This window comes from Haliotis asinina, chromosome 1 (assembly GCF_037392515.1).
Source record: "Haliotis asinina isolate JCU_RB_2024 chromosome 1, JCU_Hal_asi_v2, whole genome shotgun sequence".
NCBI lineage: Eukaryota > Metazoa > Mollusca > Gastropoda > Lepetellida > Haliotidae > Haliotis > Haliotis asinina.
The window spans coordinates 91,145,017-91,163,868 of NC_090280.1; the positions used below are offsets into that span (position 1 = coordinate 91,145,017).

At 38.3% G+C, this 18,852-nt stretch overlaps 1 protein-coding gene across 2 annotated transcripts; it reads right to left on the reverse strand.

Moving 5' to 3' along the window:
- Positions 1-5,235: 5,235 nt before the first annotated feature.
- Positions 5,236-18,706, reverse strand: LOC137255180 (glycolipid transfer protein-like). 2 transcript variants are annotated; one of them, XM_067792584.1, is made up of 6 exons: positions 18,547-18,706; positions 17,067-17,122; positions 16,375-16,502; positions 15,656-15,806; positions 12,459-12,536; positions 5,236-11,449 (listed from the first exon to the last, which is right to left on the reverse strand). In XM_067792584.1, the coding sequence occupies exons 1-6, from the start codon at positions 18,653-18,655 to the stop codon at positions 11,357-11,359; spliced, it is 615 nt and encodes a 204-aa protein (XP_067648685.1). In that variant the 5' UTR covers positions 18,656-18,706; the 3' UTR covers positions 5,236-11,356. The 2 variants fall into 2 exon arrangements, with proteins under 2 accessions (XP_067648685.1, XP_067648695.1); XM_067792594.1 differs by lacking the exon at positions 18,547-18,706 and adding an exon at positions 18,500-18,531.
- Positions 18,707-18,852: the final 146 nt, after the last annotated feature.

An 18,852-nucleotide genomic window follows, 5' to 3' on the forward strand; every position in this document is an offset into this window, starting at 1 on the left:
AGAAAGAAGTAATGGAACCACAACCCTCAAGCATCAATTGCGAATCAGATCAGATCGGCAATATGTCATATTTTTTACACACCTCAAATACACCCAAATTTTTGTTTTAGATTATGAAACTATCACTATTACTTGCAAACACATTCCATCTGATAGTATATTCCCCTCATAAGACGTAAAGGTGTGTGTGAAAGAGGTTTTTGAAGTAATAGCTAGAAACACTCAAACAACGGCGTGTAGTATTTCAATGGTGGATCAGAAAAGATCGGCGATATGTCATATTTTTCACACACCTCAAATACACCTAACATTCTTTCTTAGATTATGGAACTATCACTATAACTTGCAAACACATTTAATTTTCACCTGAAAGTATATTCCCCTCATATGAATTACAGGTATATGTGAAAGATGTTTTTGAAGAAATAGCTAGAAACATTCAAACAATGGCGTGTAGCATTTCAATGGCAGATCAGCGAAATGTCATATTTTTCACACGCACCTCAATTACACCCTAACAAATAAGTAAAAAAACTGTCACTATTACTTGCAAATACCTTTCAACTAAAGGTATGTTTTCCTTCTAAAAATTAAACGAATGTGTGAAAGAAGTTTTTATCGGCACAATTTAGTCTATCTTCGCGGTGAATCGAGAATAGAAGCCAGTGACCTAGCTATAATCAGGGAGCCTATGTAGAGATGTTGTAGAGTATCCCTGCTATAACATACCGATTTGAAACTTTACTACAAATCTGCTGTCCTAATACGGCCACTAATACCAATTATTTAACTTAAACTGAAGTGACAAAATGGTTAACCGATCTTCTACATGTTGGATTTCAGTTGTTACAACACTCAGCGAACTTAATCAGCTGTTGAAAATAAACCGGGTTGAATCTAAATACTACGCTGCCACCATATTAGCTACACTGGTTACGTAACGACCCGAGACGTATGGGTTTTCGAGGAGAGTCCTCTCCCCCCTCTATATAGGCTCCCTGGTTATACAAAGTTAAGCACCACTGACATCTCTCACGATTGAATGAGCGCCGATCTTAACCCTTTGGGAATATCTTGAACATGACTGATCAATGCATGCAAACAAATTAAAGGGCAATTGGGAACTGCTTTACACGAGCAGACGCTGGTGCTACGCCCCTGAAGAGGAATGGCGTAGACTGCTGCTTTAGAGGAGGTTGAAATGGGGTATGAGGAGGAGAGTGCTGGCTGCCCCTAGAGTCATATAGTGGTTACATTCGGTACCAGACTAAGTAAACTTCGTCTCAGTGTATTTCGTTACACTCCACCACTGAGTCTCAGTGTAACGAAAAGTACTGAGAATAAGTTTACTTAGACTGCATTCGGTACTGACCTTGAATCGAGTACAACACAGTAAAGTTTAAAAACAGCCCAAGGTCATACTTTGGCATGGTTTTGTAGGAAATTCAGTGTTCTGTTTGCAATAAGCAACTATCATCGTAAAATCACTAAGAGGTTGAGCCATTTCGCGTCATTTTGTGTAACAACAATCAATATGCTTCAGTTTTTTACTTTTTATTTCATAAAATTTCATTTCACCAATATGTGTTGGACAGGGGTTTGTGTGGTGCGGTTGCTCTGGACACGGCAAGTGTCAAAGAAACAGGTGTAAATGCTTCAAAGCTAAGATGAAGTGCAACAGTCGCTGCCACAATAGTTTTAACTGTTAGTGGCAATAAATGATATTGAAATTGTGATACGCTTTTGTAGATTAAGTTATGAGGTGAAATTTCATGAAATGACTGGTGTATATTGATTGTTGTTACACAAATGACGCGAAATGGCCCACCTTCTCATAGTCATTCACGAAATGACGGAACTGTTTAGTCATTTGATGAAATAACTGATTTCACAATCTGACTGTAACATTTATATGTGTTGAGATCTGTTGTACCGTTTTAAACCCCATTTGTATGCCCATCAGCAGCACGCGGGTGTTGTAATGAGAAGGCTTATGAAGTATGTACTTTGTCCCAAGACCTTCTCTGTTTATTTGCTCTGATTTCATTTTAAAGTAGCAAATGTTCGACTCAGCCAACGAAATGTTTTCTATTCCCATTGTGTGGTCAATATTTTGTGGTTGAAAGCAACGTAAGTGTTTAACATTTTGCTTTTGCTTTATTAACGCGTCAGTATTCAGGCTGTTTAACGTCTTACACAAGAAAATAAATCCTGAGAGATTTCTTTTGTTGTAGATATTTTCATGAGCATCGACCTACGCAAATTGGATACGATGACACGTTTCAACCGAGTCATCGAGTCTAACCCACCAATCTCGTTTGTCGCTTTTTACGAAAGCTTATGTAGCTGAAGACCAATTATATACAAGATCTTCAGGAGTCATTATTTCGAATCGATCACCCTTGCTGAGGGTAGTATCAGATCCGCCTCGTGGATTTTGCTGGTCATGATACTTCAGCCATGGCCGCGTGGGTAGAAGAAGAAACCTTGCAGTACTTGGGAGTGAGTCAGTGAGTTTAGTTTTACTCCACACTCAGCAATATTCTCGCAATATGGCGGCGGTCTGTAAATACTCGAGTTTGGACCAGACAATACAGTGACCAACAACATGAACATCGATCTGCGCAATTGGGAACCGATGACATGTGTCAACCAAGTCAGCGAGCCTGATCACCCGATCCCGTTAGTCGCCTTTTACGACAAGTATAGTCGCCTTTTATGGCAAGTATGGGTTGCTGAAGGCGTATTCTACCCCGAAACCTTCACAGGTCTGCAATACTTGGATAACAGGTCAAAATAAAATTTCAACTAAGACTAAAAACGTATAGTTAGCACTGGTATGCAAGTTTTGGCTTTAAATGCAGGGACGGATCAAGGATATTGGAGATGGGGTGGGCTGGGGTTACACGTACATCATGAAGTCCCAAAGTTAGGGAGAATTGCCTCTCAGGGAAAATCATTTCTAGGGAGAGTGGGATGCGCTCCTCCTCTCTGGACCCGCCCTTCTGATATTGGGAGTGCAAGATGTTTGTTGGTTTTAAAATATAGAGATTGGACTGCAATAATTTGGCGCTTGATATTGTGGACAGGGTCACCACATCTTGGTACAGGGACCTATCAACTGAGTCTTGACCCCCTGTTTGGTCGCCTCTGACGACCATCCTGGAATCCAGACCTGGGTGAATACAAACACTGACGACGCATCGCACCTCCTATTGGTACGAGTACAAAGAAACATATACATACACATAGGAAAAAGCATCGCTGTACCTGTTTGTATGAATATTTGGAATCATCTGGCTCATTTATGTTTTGATATTTATGTGAATTCTTTGGGGTTGTTAGCCAGAATGGTGATAATGACCGTACTTGTATCAAGTCGGATCCTCATAAACGTGCTAATGAGGAGAATGATACTATTATCTTTCTCAAATCGCAATATAATTGATTACTATGCCTGTAATAATACAAAATACTGAAGGAAATATTAACACATTATCAGATTATTCTGTCTGTTATCTGAGCTTGGCTTAATGACACTTTAAACAGTATTCCCATAACAGCACATCCTTTTTTAATACAGGATTGGAGCAGTTTCGATCTAATACGTTGGTGAAACCAGAGATTCTATTTTATGGTCTCTGGTGAAACCTATGGGAATGGTGGTCACTAACCTAGACACCATCCTGGCAATCTGGATTCGAATTAACACATCTCTGGCATGGCCATGGGAGAGAGTTCTCTGTAGGGGTGAGTCTAGTTTTATGCCGCACTCAGCAATATTCCAGATATATGGCGGCGATCTGTAAATAGTCGAGTCTGGCCCTGACAATCAAGTGATCAGCAGCATGAGCATCGATCTGCGAAATTGGGAACCGATGACATGTTAGATCCCGTTAGTCACCTCTTACAAGCATAGCCGCCTTTCATGACAAGGATGGGTTGCTGAGGACCTATTCTACCCTGGACCTCTGTGTAGGGAACTTCAGCACCTAAGATGACTTCACTACCACTGACATTTTTCTTCTCTTTTTCTTTTTGTGTAATGGATAATGTTGCATACTCAACAACTTTCAAGCCGGTTACCTTGACTACAAGGCTACCCCACGGACACCATGAGCACTGATTACACATCACAGGGATGTGATGACTTGCATCAACCAAGTCAGCAAGCCTCAAAACCCCAATACTGTGAGTTGCCTCTTTCGACAAGCATGGGTTGCTGAAGCTCATTTCAAGCCTGAATGTTCAAGCATGTCCGAGTTTCTTCATCCAGTGGCTTCTGTGACGCTTTGGAGGGAATCAGTCAGAAGAGATAAAAATACAAGTAAAACTTTGACCGCATGTCCAACTAAGGGAAATAACCCTGTCAAGCAAGAAGTACTTTAAACTGGATGCTTCCATATACAGGTGAGTTTTACATCACTCTTAGAAATATTCCAGCAATATCAATGTATTGGTGCCGAGTTTGTTGTTCAATGCAGCACTCGGCAATACTCGAGCTTTATGGTGGCAGTCTGTATATAATCGAGTGACCCACCCATGTGCGGAATCAAACCTGCTCTTTGTGTGACCAGCAAACACTTTGACTGCTTGGCTACCCCACTGCCATTGCTGTACATCCAACTCATGTAACATGTTATGGATTTTGTTTTGTTTTGGTTTGTTGTTTATGGCTGCAATCATTAAATAATCAAGTCTGGACAATCCCATGATCAACAACATGAGCATCAAGCTGTGCAATTAAGAACCGATGATATGTGTCAACAAAGTCAGTAAGCCTGACCACACAATCCAGTTGGTTGCCTCTTTCAACAAGCATGAGTTACTGAAGATTGATAAATTCCCAAACTATACCTTAACATATCTAGTTGGTTTCATCCAATGATATTGTATATCAATTCATAACCCTTTATGCAGATTAGATCCATCAGTTTAGGTCAACAGATGCCCTGGATGACACTACTGAGTGTAAGTGAGTTTGTGTATTGTTGCACTCAGCACTTCCAGCTATATGGCAGCAGTCTGTAAATAATCAAGTCTGGACCATGCAATCCTGTGATTAACAGCACAAGCATCAATCCACACAAAAGGGATATGATGACATGTGTCAACAAAGTCAGCAAGCCTGACCACCCGATCACCTCTTACTACAAGCATGGGTTAGTGAAGACCAATTCTAACATGGATCTTCACAGGTCAGAATGCAATGTACATAAATAACACAATATCCTGCAAAGTCAGTAACACCTTTATTGGATTGTGTTGTATCAATGATTATGCTAGTTACAGTGTTCTGGAATGAGAGAATTGCTCCATAATGAAAGCACAAAACCAATGAGTGACTGAGTGAGTAGTTTAACCCCTCTTTAAGCAATATCCCAGCAATATCACCATAAGGGACACCACAAATGGGTTTCACATACTATACCCACATGAGGAATCGAACCCAGGCATTCAGTGTGATGAACCAAAGCTTCAACCACTAAGCTACTCCATCATCCCGCAAACCAATGATGCAACCTCATTCTGCAAAATACACAATTACAGATACTGCCAGAATTAATGTGACATTCTGATAAAAAGGAAAGGTATCGACTCTATTTGACTGTCAAAACCATTCTCGGAAATTGGACAGAGTGAGTTTAGTTTCACAACGCTTTTAGTAATATTCCTGCAATATCACAGTGGGAAACAGCAGAAATGAGCTTCAGACATTGGGGATAAATTGGACAGTGGAAAAATATAAACCTATTGTATTTAGTTAGTTCACTTTTACACCACTTTTAGCAATATTGAAGCAGTATCACATCGGGAGACATCAGAAATGTGCTTCACACTTTGTACCCATGTAGGGATTGTAACTCGGGTTTTTGGTGCTATGTGCAAACGCTTTAACCACTAGGCTACACGTCCACCTGTCACTATCGTGCATAAAACTGTAACATTAATTACCCATGTGCCAGTACTAACACTGAACAGGTATATAGTTAGGCTTAGCAAGTAAGCATTGGGTTTTAAGTTGTTGCAATCATTTGTAACAGCAGTAAAACCTAGAAGGACATCAGTAAAGAATTGTTCCATGAAATCCATGAACGGGTTTCCTGACAAAATACTCAAAATAAACAGCCAATCCCGTTTGAACCTACTTCCTGAACTTGTACCTGAACTACACCCTAAAGGTCATAACCCGACATAGACAATTACAGTGCTTTACACCAATTAGCCACCTCTGTCTCTAGGGTAGGTATGCCATAAGGATAAAACACATATATGTGATCGGATTTTGGTCTCCAAACAAGATCATATATACAATATATCAATCATATATAAAATTCCTAACTTTCCTAAAACCATGATTGTAGCACTTTTGACTACAAACAAAGCATTCTAAATGATTCTAAATGACTGTTTGAGAATCAGTATATATAAACCTCATGGAATAATTAGTTTTTCCAGCAAAAATAAATATTTGTTTCACATGATTAAAGCAAGGCAAACGTGATCTGATACAAACTGACATAAAATATAGAGTGAGGCCAGACCAATTCTATTTTTTGTTTTACACTTCTGCATGCCATATTTTTTTCTAAAGAATAAGAAAAACAAAATTTTTCTCGCTTACAAAAATAAATTCATACTATTTTTATTGGCCAAAAATGTAAACTAAAAAGACAATTATTTTTAGATTGTTTTGGGCAACATAAACACTTCATAAATTGCCTCAAGTAAAATACTTTGAGTATTTAGAAGGCATATTCCTCGATCAGTGATTTTATGTTCATTTTTACCCCTGCTGCCTTTCTGAGGACAAAAATCCATAAAACGAAAAATAAAACGGTTCTGGCCTGTATTTCTAACAATTTCACTAAACTGCAGATTTACAATAAAACTGTACATACACATAAAAACCAGCAACTCATCAGAATGGATTGTAAATATAACATGTAAATATAAATATATCACACTAAAGAAGTTAAGGACTCCGAATCTATGTGATTACACATAAATATGGCAATATGAATGAATCTCACGGTCCTTAAATATCTTTCTTGAGATTTCGTGTCAGTAGTAACTCACAGTTTCTGTGAGCCACTGAGACTCTAATAAAACCATGTACATTCATAAAACACTTGGGGTGTCACGATACATTTTTAAGGACCTGATACATGTTGCAATACCGTAATTTGCATGAATTCTTCCAGGTTTCTCTATCACCTATGAATACATTCAGCAGTTGTATGTTTAGACAGTTTGGCAACATTTTATTTTAAAGCATTATTAGTTCGGCCTTACATACATATACTAGTGTTGGGAGTGCACAAAAAATAAAGAAAAAAACATGTTTTTGCAAATTGTGCAAAATGCATGACTACAATGTTAGGAATATACATTTCTTGGAGTCTTTAAGATAAATTCAGTCATGACAAGGATCAGACTTGCTGTGGTCATGAAATGTAACAGACAAAACCAACCATGTGTAAGATGTTAATGCAAACAGGTGTTCCAAAATTAGTTGAGGTCAATCATTAGAAAAACATGATCGATTGATTAGTCATTAAGAAACAGCAACCAATGATCGATTATTTCAGCTTAAACAGACCATCTCAACCATATACTCTCTGTTTCACCATCAGGATTACCACCAAATGTATAGTTGGTACAGGGATAGATATAGTGACATTTTATTGGCAGACTGAAAAGATGTTATTTGAAAACTTTCTCTACCTAAAGATTCAAGAAGTTATTCAGGAAACATGAAAGTTCAATGACTTCTATATGGTGCCATTTTATTGGCAGACTGAAAAGATGTTATTTGAAAACTTTCTCTACCTAAAGATTCAAGAAGTTATTCAGGAAACATGAAAGTTCAATGACTTCTATATGGTGCCATTTTATTGGCAGACTAAAAACATGTTATTTGCTGACTTTCTCTACCTAAAGATTCAAGACGTTATTCAGGAAACATGAAAGTTCAATGACTTCTATAATGAGATGGTATAATGAGGGTATTTTTTAACATTTCACATATTTCTGGTTCATTATCCTTTGGAGTCAGGGTCCTTATCCACAAAGTGTAAATAGTGTCCTGATAATAAGTATGTACTTATAATGTGCATACAAATATGGCACTGGTATGTGGATTTGGATCTGATTCATAATCAAAGTTTAAAAAAAAAGTCCAGTCTGAGGTATATGATTGTTTGATGAGTCATCAATCTGATGTTATTGTGAAACATTATTGGAAACTAAAACTGAAATTCAATACTACCCTCAATACAGTTACATCTTTGATGGGACATAACATTGTTTACAAATCAGTCAGGCATAACCACACCTCACTGAATCGTGACACCCCAGTTGAATACAATACACTATCACATGCAATACAAGCATATATCAAATATACATAAATGATATCTGGAAAAAGTTCAGAGCTGACCTACTGCAGCTACACACACGCCCTGTTCATCCAGCCTGTTTTACCCACTCACATCCATTTTATCATAAAATGGCTAAATTCCCGTAGGATAAAACAATGGATAAAATAGTATCTGCTAGGGTGGTATAAGTTTAGAGTGAAATGTTAAATATTCAGGTAGATACTTGTTCCCCCAGCAGAAGATGGGTACCTGGTGGGATAAGTCATGTGACTATAGCCTTCTAGTGCCTAACGGGCAGCTTGGGTTATCCGGGGTAATAATGATCAGATTGTGATACAGCATCAGGTGAGCAACTGGACAGATGAATACTATGCGCTGAACAAATTAATCATTATTATTTTTAAACATGTTACTTATCTATCAGTAAGTGAGCGACAATTCACCATCAGGAATATGGAAAATAATTGTGACAATACTCATCAAATTGCAATCAATAGCCTAAGATACGGAAAAACAATAGTGTCATAGAAAATGTGGACAATCTATTTTAGAAGTGTGGGAAAAATCCACCGTTTATTTTGACAGGATAGTGATCATCCAGAAAACACATGATAATGTCTTGTACAGCAGATATCTACTTGCTGATCAACTGCAGGCAACACACATACAGGTACTCTAATTGACTGAATGCTAAAACACAGGGCGACATCTTGGTAATCGTTATGCAACATGCTAAACATGAGGCGCTCAAGGCACATTTTCAATTGTAAACCAAAATTCACTGTGTTCTTTAATCTGATTGGTTGAAAAACACGATTGAATGGTATTTGATTCCTGGAATTTCAAGGCTTTTCATGGTGAATTGACATATACAAAAATCGCACACAAATATATTATTGTGTCGTAAGCTCTGGTGATGTCATTCAAATGATATTGTGATGTAAGGTCGGCATGACATTACAAATTAGCAGTGCCAGATGCTACCATGAGAACCAGCTAAAACGGCCAGCTGATGAGACTCCACTGATGTACCCATACTTAACATAAATGAGTGCAGACACTAAAACTCTTGTGGGCCTTTTGGTTTTCTTTTGCGTTTTCAATGTCAATAAACATCGTCATAATAAAACATGTCGATGAAGCACGGGGATAATTCATTTGAAACCTCTGGCTAACGCTGTCAGTTCAAAATAAACTCCTGTACTTCAAATACTCAACACTTGGAAATTGGCCAAAAAACAATGTTTATCTCCTAATTCGAAGTCACCTGACAGCATTTTCAGCAGACTGATTTGAAAAAAGAGAAAACAACAAACAGATTGGACCCAAGGGAGTAACAATATATGGAATTCCCAAAGAAAAGTATTAATACCATTTGTGAATGATAACTTATTAAACAACGGCACCAGTAATTATCTGCAGCACTGATGAAACACCACCAATGATTCTGTATTCAGGGAATACAATACTCATATCATAATCAGAAAGAGTTGCATTCAGTGAGTGAGTGAGTGAATTTAGTTTTAGACTGTTCGTAGCAATATTCCCGCAATATCACAGTGAGGGACATTAGAAAAATGGGGCATCGAATCCAGGACTTTGGTGTGACAAGAAAACACTTTCACCACTTGGCCCCCCACCACCATCCTGTAAATATCAAAGGACCAGATGATCCAGCGACTGATATCATGAACCATAATCAGCGCAGCAAGTGAGACTAGACGAACGAATTCAGTGACCTGTTTGACTCACTGATCATTGCCAATGTTATGCATTTAACAGTATCCTGAGACTGATCATCACTCAAAGAGCTCCCAAAATCACAGGGACTTGTATCGCTTAGAAACGGCGTTGCAAAGACATATAGGTGTATAGACCCTACCCTAGTACTATATAAAAGGAAAGGGACGTAACGAAGAAACCTCCCCCTCCTCGATCAATGTTACACGTCACCGTAAAATATTTTTAAGGCCCCGTTGAGGCCAATGGATGATTTCCCTACAAAATGAGCTATAAATGTCACAATCAGATCCCTATTTCAAAAGTTATACGCCACAAATCATCGTAAACAGTTACCTCCGCAACTTCACACCAAAATCAGATTTGGGCCATCCATTTGGCCATTCCCACTGTATATTTTATTTCCAGCCAATCGGATGGCCTGAGTCTGTTCGAGCGGATCTGCTCAGATCACATGACTGTCAAGGTCACTTATGGCTGACAAGTGAGTAAGACTGCCGGCGATTTTGGTGAAAATGTTTGCTTACTGTCGAGAAAATGACATGTAGATGTTGCAATAAGTATTCCGAACCGCGGAATGCAGCAGCCGATGGAATCCAGCCCAACGCTGGTGCTGTCAACGTGGCTGGAATTAATAAACAAATTTAAAAGGTGACTTTTCGCTGTATTTGGTGATCCATGATTTTGGCGTGAAATTATCAAGGGAGCTGTTTTGAATGATTTGTGGCTTATACGTTTTCAAATAAGGATCCGATTGTGTCCATTTAAAGCTCATTTTGTAGCGAAATCATCTGGCTTCTGATCTGTTGGCCTCAACAGCGACTTAAAAATATTTTATGCGTTGACATATAACTTTGATCAAGGAGGGGGTGGTTTCTTTGTTACATCCCTTTCCTTTTAGTACTAAGGTAGGGTCTATACACCTATATGTCTTTCAAATGCCATTTCTAAGCGATACAAGTCCCTGTGAACAAAAAAATGAGTTCATGTGACAAAATTATGATACCATGAGCATGAGTGGGTGAGGTTAAATGCCTCTTGAACGGTATCCCAGTTTTATCAGAAAATGAGAAAAAAAGAGATATGATACAATTTTCAGAAGTTAACCACTTAAACACAGGAACTACGCAACTAGGATTTAGCTGCCAGTCCTTATATTGCTGTTGGTTGTATGTGACACAGAGAATTAGTTGGTCATGTGATAGTCATGTGATGACCATGTGACAGGGGTGTTATTCTTTGACTCCGAGTTCCTTGATGGTGGCCTCCAGAGTCCTGACATTTTCTACAAGAGGAACTCTGTATTCCTTTATATCTGCTACTATCTGAAAAATAGAAAGCAAATTTATATACAAGATTGAGTGAGTGATTTTAGTTGTATGCCTCTTTCAACAATATTCCAGCAATATCATGGTAAGTGACACCAGAAATGGGCTTCACACATTGAACCCATGTGGGGAATCGAACGAGGTCTTCAGCAAAATAAGCAAACACTTTAACCCCTAGCCTACTCCATTACCCCTTATATACAATACTTTCACACAGATACAAGATATACTATAGAATACATGTACTCATATTGTTTGTCATGCAAATGATATAAATATATACAAATGCATCATTGAGAAGAATTAATACAAGAAAACTTAGAGAACTGAGAGAAAGAGAGAGACAGACAAAGAGAGATAAAGGGAAAGGGACAAAGGGAGACAGAGAGGGAGATACACACACACAAAGAGAGAGGAAGAGACAGACGAGAGAGATAGTTAGGCCAGAGAGAGAGAGACAGGCAGACCACAGAGAGAGACAGATCAGAGAGAGAGATAGACCAGAGAGAAAGAGAAAGACAGAGAGAGAGATATATATAGACCAGAAAGAGACAGGCAGACAGATAGACAGACCAGAGAGAGACAGATTGATCAGAGAGAGAGACAGATAGACCACGGAGAGAGACAGGCAGACCAGAGAGAAACAGACAAATCAGACAGATCAGAGAGCCCAACAGAGACTGGGAGAAGGAGCTAAGGGAGGTAGTGTTGAGAATTTGATGGGCTGGGTTTCAGTGGTACAAACACTATGTGGATAGGGATATGATTCATGATCAAAGTTTAAAAAAATGTCCAGTCAACAGTGCATGATTGCTCAATGACTCATCGGGCTGAGTTATTGCAAACAATATTGGAAACAGATACTGCAATTCAATACTTCACTGCGTGTGTTTGTTGTGTAAGGGTTTCAGTGGGTGCATGGCAATGGGGGGAGAGGTGGGACAAAGCAGGCATCTGGGTGGTGTTGGTATCAAAGCATCAAATTCATTAGGTATCCACAACTCACCATGTCGTCTGTGACCTCGTCTGATCCTCGCAGCACTTTAAACAGATCCCTCCTGTAGGGGGCAGCAGCAGACAATGGCTGAAGGAAACACACATAACGATCACTTCCTGTCCATCAAATTTGTCCATTCTCAGGTCATCATGACCCCTATATATTTTACAGACTTGTATACCATGATTTGTGTTTTGTTTAATGCCACACTCAGTGAGTGAGTGTCATTTTATGCCACTTTTAGCAATATTCCAGCAATATCACAGTGAGGGACACAAGAAATGGACTTAACAAATGCAGAGTCGACAACTGTATTTTGGGTCTAAGTGTAACACTTGAGGGGAAAAAGTGTAATTTGCATTAAAAATTTGTCTGCCAGTCCTTTGATATAGTGTATGTTTTCACTATGGGAATATTTCAGACAGAAATAAACATGTCCATTCATTATGAAGCTCCATACATCAAAATTTGTTGGTCATGTGACACAAAATACTGTAATTCCTTACAGGTTAATTGGAATGACCACAATGCTAAGGCCAAGTAAAAAAATGTTGTGGTTCCAATTACACCTCTTAAAGATTAGGGTAGGTATTTTAAGAAATAAAGACCAGGTACACATTTATCCAATCTGTAATTGTTTATTCAGTCAAGTTAGGTTTTATCCCCCAACTGATGCATTTCATTGGGAGCTCCCTCTGTCAGGCATGACTGACATATGGGCAAGACACTCTTGTATAGTTTTCTTTTTTTTAAATCAACAACCTTTTCTGGTGTCTCCCGCCGTGATATTGCTGGAACACTGCAACAAGAGTCATCAGAAGATGACATATCCCCCCGGCCCCCACATATTTCAAAGGACAAATCATCAAACAGTTACTTATTGTGTTTTTAGATCAAGTCTGAATTGTTTCCATGGAATTCATGGAAAAATATTGAAAGTTTTTTAAGTTCTGCTCCGGAAACGAAGCACATAACTCCATTTTGAGACTAAGTCCAAACCGTTTCCATGGAAACTGAGAAACTAAGAAATCACAAAATCCTGTAACTAGCAAAAGGCACAATTGCAGCTTCTGACTGGTATATCTACTAAGTTCTGCAGAAAAATATTGAATGGTTTTTGAGTTCTGCTCTGGAAACGAAGCCTATCCTTCCATTTTGAGACTAAGTCCGAAACGTTTCCATGGAAACTGAGAAAATAATAAATCAGAAAAACATGTCAATACCAAAAGCGGTCTGCCACACATATCTACCAAGTAACACTGACAGATATTAAGAAGTTTTGGAGTTCTGCTCCGGAAACCAAACACATCTCTCACTTTTGAGACTAAGTACAAAACATTTCCATGGAAACCAAGAAACTAAGAAATCACAAAAACCTGTAAGTAGGAAATGGCACTACTTCAGGTTCTGATTGATATATCTATTAAGTTTTGCAGAAAAATATTGAACAGCTTTTGAGTTCTGCTCAGACATAAATTGATTGAGTAACAATAAATGTTAGAATTATACGGGATTCTTTCAACACGTGATTATTAATTTCATGATTTTTTATCAACCTTGAGTTTTTCTTTGCTGGCAAATCAACACCCTTTGATATAGGAACCTCAAAAGCATTCGCCGCTTTACTTGTGACTTCGATGATGATTTTTTCTGCCTCAGTTAACTTTGGATCCTTTGTGCACGTAAACTTCACTCCAAGATTACACAAATCGCCAGCAGTGAGAGTTCCAGTCACTGAAAATGCCAAACGAAACCCTATGTCCAGGCACATATCAGCTGTAATTTCTAAGGAATGTCCTTTCGGGAAAGAGCCATGGTGTTCCTCAAATACCTGCTTCATCGTATAAATGGAAATAGTCGGCAATAGCAATCGTTTTTGGGCTGAATGATCACATTTGGCGAAAATAAGGGCAAGCACGTTTGCGGCCATCTTGTCAACTTTATCTATCAGAATGACCAATGTCCATCGGTGCTGGGAAAAGACGATGGTATCTGAAAGCTTTTCATACTGCTCAAAATATATAGGGTCGGCACCAGAATTCAAGGGTTGATCAGGTAATCGGAACATCATTTTTTTTTCTAGGCCTAACAGTAAGCGATTCCCATCACGGGAAGGCCATTTCTGATCACGATGTGATACAAAACATTTCCTTCTGAAATTGTATCCACTTTCTTGATTTTTGTAAAACAACCAGAAAAGCATAATTTTCACAGATTAAATGTAAAGTCATAATTCAATGGTCACAATTGTAATAATTACACCCAGAGAGTAAGGGTTGGCATCACTGCACCTTGTAGGAGGAATCACACGGGAATACCTGATACTGCAGCATGACGATGTAACACTTTAACCATCAGGCTACCCCAACACCCAATGCTACACTCAGCAATATTGCAGCTATATGGTGGCTGTGTCTACCAGTCAAATCTGAACCAGACAATCCAGTGATTAACAGCATCAACATCGATCTATGCGATTAGATTATGATGACATGTGTCAGCCAAATCAGCAAGCCTGACCACTAATTGTACACCACAATAGAAGCTTACTTTCAAAGTTTCCTTATTTTATGTCAATACCATATTCACAAAAAAAAATAATGAAACAACAGTGCAAAATGTCACTGTATCCCATCTTGATCCTGATAGAATTATTTACAGTCCACTCCCACATATGGAACTAGAATGTGTACTAATGGAGGATTAAAGTGCCAACAAAAGATGAAGTAATTTTGAAACAACACCAACAACAAAAAAAAAGGAAAAAGAAGAATCAAACGATATGGTTATGAAGTGACAGATGCATTTCTTTTGGTTTCTTTTGAAATACATATTGAAAACTCAAATTTCTTTACTGTGATTAGTTGTGGCAGGAACTATTAAGTCTATTTGATATTGTCCAGTAATCTCTGGACCAGTGTGAAGGGGATTTTGTCTGGAAACTAAATTTTCTTGCAGAAACGTCTACAGACATATTTACAAACACTATAAATATAAACGACTGACAATTTTCCATTTGGTTCAACAGTCTGAAGCAAGATTATCATTTTCAAACAACCATCCAACCAGATATCAACATACCCGCATACCCAAACACAACTGTTGCCCTAACACACACTGAAATGCATCTGCAAAAACAGCACATTTTCCAAGGGCCTCCCCATCACAGCATACCCAGAAAAGTGACATGCTAGGTTCTGGTTTACCTTGAACAGGTTCCTCATGAGGAAGTTGTGATGTTTATCCAGTGTTAGTTTGTAGGCTCCCATCACAAAATCTCGGACGTTTTCATTTTGAGTTCCATCTTCATGATCTTCAACCATTAGCCTCAGCATCTCTTGAATGAAGTCTAACCCTCTGAAACAGAGGAACAGATTCAATAAACCAAGTAAAATACAGACATGTCATACAGATTTACTTTCTTTCCCCACTTCCAAACTGCTCTTTGACGAAGGGTGTGAAAACTAAAAAAGTCCTGACACTTGACAGACACTGACTAACCATGATAGCAAGTTCGTTGAACAACTCACTGGCAATCCATGTCAACATATAAACATGATGGCTCCACCACTCACCAACTATCCATGTAAACATGATGGCTCCACCACTCAAAAACTATCTATGTCAACATGATGGTTCCACTATGCCCCAACTATCCATGTCAACATGATGGCTCCACCACTCACCAACTATCCATGTAAACATGATGGCTCCACCACTCAAAAACTATCCATGTCAACATGATGGCTCCACCACTCAAAAACTATCTATGTCAATATGATGGTTCCACGACTCACCAACTATCCATGTCAACATGATGGCTCCACCACTCACCAACTATCCATGTAAACATGATGGCTCTACCACTCACCAACTATCCATATTAATATCAACATTATGGCCAATAAATGACTTGTACACTCACCTGGCTAACCAGATGGCCCCTATATGGGCATTCAGTAAGATCTTATCCCCTTTGGAATTCTTCTCCTCTAAAATATCATACAGAGTGCTGTACTTGGAGGTGTCCTGTTGAAACTTCTTGTCAATTTTCTGTAAAAAACAATCAACGATGTTACTTTGGGCTTCATGGTTTTCAAGTATCAAATCACAGGGCCTTAGATAACAACTGAGGTGAAATGGGTATAATTCTGGGTTTGAGATCATAAGCACTCGTATAATATTGTATGATTGTGTGTTCTTCTACTCCTCTGGACTGATGCCTGATTTCTAGTTGTACTCTGCTGAAATACTGGGCCACAGTTTCAAGAAGATAAACCCACTTAGACTCAGTATAGTTACCCCAGAAGTGCCTACCGGTATCTGTGTTTTATTCCCCACTGTCAGCCAGCATGACATTTTTCTAATGACATTTACAAATTTACAAATAATATATTTTTTAAATCAAATCTTTCCATTAAATTGTTTTCGGGTAAATGATAATAAAGGTGATAACTAAACAATGACAATACTCAAAGATAAGAGTAAAGTCTACATCAATATGCCTTTTGTCTTGATCAGCAGCAAACAACAACTCAAGCTACTTAATCTTTCAATTTGCTAGGCATGATGAAGCAAGTGCTCAGTGCAGACTGATAACAAAGTTTAAGGTTTTACCTCAATGTTTCCTGCAACATCATTCTTCACAAATTTAAAGGTTGAGCCCATCTTGTCTGCAAAACAAACACACTATATATCAAGGTATTCATTTTTGTGGGACTTTTCACACAAAGCTCTCCAGACAGTGTTTGCACCAGGCAAGAAAATTTAGGAGTCATCATGACTCTCTCATGTCATGAAAATGAGTTATGGATATGTTTTACAGAGTCAACTTCAGTCTGGAACTTTCATCGAGACACCAACTGTGATAGTTTAATAACAATAAAAAACAAATTAAGGCAGGTCAGGTATTTATCAGCACTGAGCAGTAACCTGGCAAACAATAAAATATGTAGGTTTCAACAACAGCAAATTACAAGCTTAATTTATCTGGACTAAGGGCCCAGTAGCATTACATCAGCAATGACACAAGCCTCTAAATTTACTGCATATCTGAGATAATTTCTGTGTCAAATATGCACTTTTTTCTGCATCAGGGCAAACACTGCCTCATATACCCAGTGTTTCCCTGATCCTGCCCACAGGGAAATTTTAATTCTGCCTTGAATTTAAAAAAAAAAAATCTTTTCACTATCACTGTGGAAATGTTTGCCTATGTGAACTAAATAGTCTTACATGTGAACATTCTATAAAGTGAATTATGTGAGTTTTTTTTAAACAATTTTTTTACCTACATCATAAAAGAATATAATGACAATTTGTAAGTGATTTAAATTATAAACACTGTCAAAACAGTATGAAAAATGTTGCACAATTAATGAAAAGTCATTCTGAGATTTCCGTATCATGACATACTTTGTCTTGTGAATGTGACCCACCTGCAGACTCGTGTTTGGCAAGAGTTTACCCAACATAAAATTGCAATATTGGCTCTGACTTTTGAAGATGAGGGGCATGTAACAGATTTTAGGCATTCATTATACCTCCCATCAATATAATTATTTCTTTAGCCTGCAGACCAAAGCTATACTACCTGAGTCAGGATCCATTAGTTAGTATCTACACGTAACATTTTCTTTCAAGCATGAAAATTCATACAATTGCTGAACATATTCGATACCAAATTAGGTAAAATTCCTCAGAGTCGAAACGTCTAGTGAATATGTCACAAGAAAAAATATTTAGTATTGTTAAATACCTGTACATACATGTCTTTACGATGATGAGGTTTGTTGTGCAAAGGATAAATATTCCTAGGTTAAGTTCAAATCACCCTAAAAAGTGGATCCTTGAATAAAAATGATTTGAACATATTCTTCAGAGAATCTTTAACAACATGAGTTACGATAATGACCATACATGATTGTTTCCTAGTAAACAATAATAACTTTCATGTAATATAACACTCGGTGTGCTTTTTTAGGAAAGAAAGGGGTCTCTTTAAAGCAACAGGCTGAGACAGCCTGCAAGCGAACTGAAAATAAGTGTACCTGTGATACACCTGTTTTAGCAGAACGCTTGGTGTTCAGACACATACCGAAGAATATCACCAGCTGCCGTGAAGCGTCAAGAAACGTTTGTGTCGCTATACGTTTGTCCTCTGGAATAGGTTGAAAATAAGGGCTACACTGGCTGAAGAACGACATTTTCAGGTGATATCGATTCCACTACCAGATATGAAGTAAACGCGTACACAATCGCACAGGTGCGTGTGGAAACGGAAGTAATAACAAACAACGCAAGTACTTTGCGGAAATGTAAGTTCTGCACCATTTATAAACGTTATTCGAACAAGAAGAGTAGCGTTTGCCAGTGTACCGCTGAAAGACGCAGTTTCCTAATC

Coding starts and splice junctions, on each gene's coding strand:
- LOC137255180 (XM_067792584.1), bottom strand. CDS start 18,655: ATGTCGTTCTTCAGCCAGTGTAGCCCTTATTTTCAACCTATTCCAGAG. Junction 16,503..17,066: donor ATGTTGCAGGAAACATTGAG/GTAAAACCTTAA, acceptor TGTTTTTTACAG/AAAATTGACAAGAAGTTTCA. Junction 11,450..12,458: donor ACGAGGTCACAGACGACATG/GTGAGTTGTGGA, acceptor TCTATTTTTCAG/ATAGTAGCAGATATAAAGGA.